The following is a 3,561-nucleotide window of genomic DNA, read 5'->3' as shown; positions in this document are numbered from 1 at the left end:
ACGTCCGTGTATTATTTACATATTGTGATATTCTGCCCAAAATATTTTTTTTTATGAGGGGAGTTTTAGTGCATAACGTAAATAGTGTGAAAGAATCTATCATTTACGGTGCTTTCCCAAACAAAAACCATACAGTAACATGATATTAACTTTAACCGTGTAATATGAACATAAAGAAAATGCGAATCTTGACGCGTATCTTTAAATCAACCCGTAACTAAACAGAAAACATTGTAAAGTAGCTTTGAAGGGGCTCTAGGCTTGATGGTTGAAAAATCATCAAACCTCGATTGAAAGCTGATGTTCAGTTGTGCAATATGCTTCACTCAGATCACTCCGTGTACATGCACAACTGACAGATCCAAATAAATGTAAGTAGCTTCTGAAAAGACGTCTCCGAAATGTAAGAAAATCTACCTGATAGGGGCGTTTCTCTAACTGTTGTATCAACTACCGGACGACCGAAGCGCAGCCCAGCCCTCCTCTGTCCAGCAATAGCGGAAAATACGTCACACATCACCTAAAACACACACACGAGGTCCAGCTACCGAAAACGTCATAATACATTCACAATAACGACTGGCCGAAGCCCTGCCCCTTAAATACTGGATCAAATGAATTTTTCGAAAGCCTGTGTTTATTTACGTATTGAGAAATCCAGGGCAGTTTGTCATTCTAAAGAGCGGAAGGGTCATCTGAAATCATTTTCAATGGCTTGCTGGGGGACGTGTGGCCATTCATACGCGACAGAGGTCACCGGGTGACGTGTGTCTAAACTTCATAAGGACGACTGGATCACAGACCGGTACCGGCACAAACCACACAGGCCTGGACAGGAGGAAGAGACCAGGGGCAGCGGCTCTCTGATGGCGTGATGGCTCTTGCACATAAACCTTAAAGGAGGAGAGCCAGAGATGTCCCGGGACAAGGTTCTGACGCTAATGGGATACACACTGGGCTTGACCATAGGCGAGGGCAGCTATTCCAAGGTCAAGCTGGCCACCACCAAGAAATACCCCCAGCAGGTGGCCATCAAAATCGTGGACCGGAGGAGAGCCCCCCACGACTTCGTCTGCAAATTCCTCCCGCGGGAGCTGGCCATCCTGAGAGGCGTGCGCCACCCCCACATCGTCCACGTCCACGAGTTCATCGAGGTGTGCAGCGGCAAGCTGTACATCGTCATGGAGGCGGCGACCACCGACCTCCTGCAGCGCGTCCAGGAGCTCAGCTCCATCCCCGGCCCGCTGGCCAAGGTGCTCTTCTCGCAGATCGTCAGCGCCGTGGGCTACCTGCACGCCAACGACATCGTGCACCGCGACCTGAAGTGCGAGAACGTGCTGCTGACCGCGGACAACCAGGTGAAGCTCACCGACTTCGGCTTCGGCCGGAAGGCGCTGGGTTACCCGGAGGTCAGCAGCACCTACTGCGGCTCGGCGGCCTACGCCCCGCCCGAGGTCCTCCTGGGCGTGCCCTACGACCCCAAGAAGTACGACGTGTGGAGCCTGGGGGTCATCCTCTACGTCATGGCGACCGGGTGCATGCCCTTCGACGACTCCAACGTGAGCAAGCTGCCGCGCATCCAGCGGAAGGCGCTCGTGTACCCGCAGGAGGTGCCCGTGGAGGCGCCCTGCCGCGCGGTCATCGGCTCGCTGCTGCAGTTCAGCCCCTCCACGCGCCCCTCCGTGCAGCAGGTGTCGGAGGACCCCTGGCTGGGACAGCAGGGTGACCAGTAAACATGCCGGGTGGCTGGGAGAGAGAGCCGTGTGCTGTCAGTGTTTTGAGTCCACCCAGTTCTCGGTGTTGGTACATTTGTAGTGATGGTTATGGATGCAAATGATCCTGTATCCTGGAAAGCAAATGTGTTCAATGGCCTCGGCTCTTTTGTCCTCATATTCTTTGTTTTTATTCTTATTTTTTTAACCCTAAAGAGAAGCGAGGCTGGGGTGAGAGCAAAGCCGCGTTATTCGAGTTAGCGGCTCTTCCGCGGTTTGTCAGCGCGGGGGGTGGGACTCGTGCACCACGCACTCGTGATATCAAACAGCTGCGGTTAGGGGGAAAAAAAATACTGTTTAACCTCAGATATGAAACCCCTTGAGGTCTGGCACTGAAGAGTCCTATCCCAAATTGACGATTTAATTATTTCAAAATCCGAAACACTGCTGATAATGTTTTTGATACAGAAGGTCTAAACATGGTCAAGAAAAATCACAGTCCAGCACGTCTTAGGGGACAAACCTCCGTTAATCGTACATTCGTAAAAATATGGAATACAAACGCCTACTTGCTCAATTTAGTTAAAGCGGTATTGTTCAGTTAAATCAGGGTCACCTGTAATGTAGCCATCAAGAGCTACAGCAGGGATCTCCAGTCTTGCTCCTTGAGAACCCCAATCTACTCATTCCTAAATCACCCACGCTTCAATGTTAGGAACATGTTTTAAATGCAATTGATCAGTTAAGCAAATAATATTTTAATGGAGGAAACCGTGGTCCCCGAAAAATATTATTGAAATATATTCTGGTTTTTGTACCAAAATGGTCTTTAAATGACATAACTGAACATGCCTTTAATTAACCTGTCCGGAGCTCTCCATGATCAGGGCTGCAGATGTCTGGACCTACAGTGTGTTGGTATTATGAGCTACTTGCCCGAACACATCACCTGCCTCAGTGGTCAAAGCTGCAAATTTGTTTCAGGTGCTCAGAAACCGAGGCATTGTTGCCTTGCAGTGCTGGGGTCCTGGGTTCAATTCCTGGGGTGCTATCTGTGTGGAGTTTGTATGTTCTCCCCATGTTTGTGTGGGTTTCCCCCGGTGGGAAAGGGGCTCTGGGTGCTGTGTGTGTGTGTGTGTGTGTGTGTTCTGTGATGGACTGGCGTCTTGTCCAGGGTCCCTGTCCAGGAGGCTCATGGGCTCTGATAGATCTTTCTTTTTCATTGGTGGTGTTTCTTGGAGAAAGGATGCACAAGATGTCTCTGCTCATCGACAGGAGGGCCTTGCTTTCACTCCTACACTTCTTCCCAGAAAGAAAAGCGTGTTGATATTCACTTGCCGACCTGGAGGGGGCGCTGTGACTCCTGGTTTCCTTTCTACCCCATGAGTCCTAACTGGATTTGAATCAACTTTTCACTTAATTGGTCCTAATTATTCCAGGTCCTCCCTCAGGATGATAAATTACCTATAAACTGGGGCCCTGTAGAATCTGGAGTGAATATCACTCCAAATCAACAGGTTGTCTTCAACTGTAGGTGGATTATTAGCGATGCTGGATCGCAGTGTAATAAACAGACACCGAAGGTGAATTCACAGCACTGTTTATAAAACATCACTGGTGGAGAGGAGAAGTGAAATCACGCAAAGCATTTTCCTTGCAAATGTTTTGAAGTCCTTTATGCTTCCTTTCCAGCTCCACTGTTTTGCCAGTCTGGGTCTTGTGGAAATAACTGCAGAATTTCATGTGTGCAGTAGTTCAGGTGGGCAGCTGTGTCAGCATGCGTAGGCTGCAAAGGAACAAGTAAAGGTTTCTTCCAGGCTGGAAAGAGAAGAAAAGAAAGAATGTTTCT

At 49.2% G+C, this 3,561-nt stretch overlaps 1 protein-coding gene across 1 annotated transcript; it reads left to right on the top strand.

Annotated features, from left to right (window-relative positions):
* The first annotated feature begins 671 nt into the window (after positions 1-671).
* On the top strand, positions 672-1,758 carry tssk6 (testis-specific serine kinase 6). The gene has a single exon (XM_006640028.3). The coding sequence runs from the start codon at positions 915-917 to the stop codon at positions 1,731-1,733; it is 819 nt and encodes a 272-aa protein (XP_006640091.2). The 5' UTR covers positions 672-914; the 3' UTR covers positions 1,734-1,758.
* Positions 1,759-3,561: the final 1,803 nt, after the last annotated feature.

This window comes from Lepisosteus oculatus, chromosome 29 (assembly GCF_040954835.1).
Source record: "Lepisosteus oculatus isolate fLepOcu1 chromosome 29, fLepOcu1.hap2, whole genome shotgun sequence".
In the NCBI taxonomy this organism is placed as follows: Eukaryota; Metazoa; Chordata; class Actinopteri; order Semionotiformes; family Lepisosteidae; genus Lepisosteus; species Lepisosteus oculatus.
This window is presented reverse-complemented; position numbering and strand designations above follow the sequence as displayed.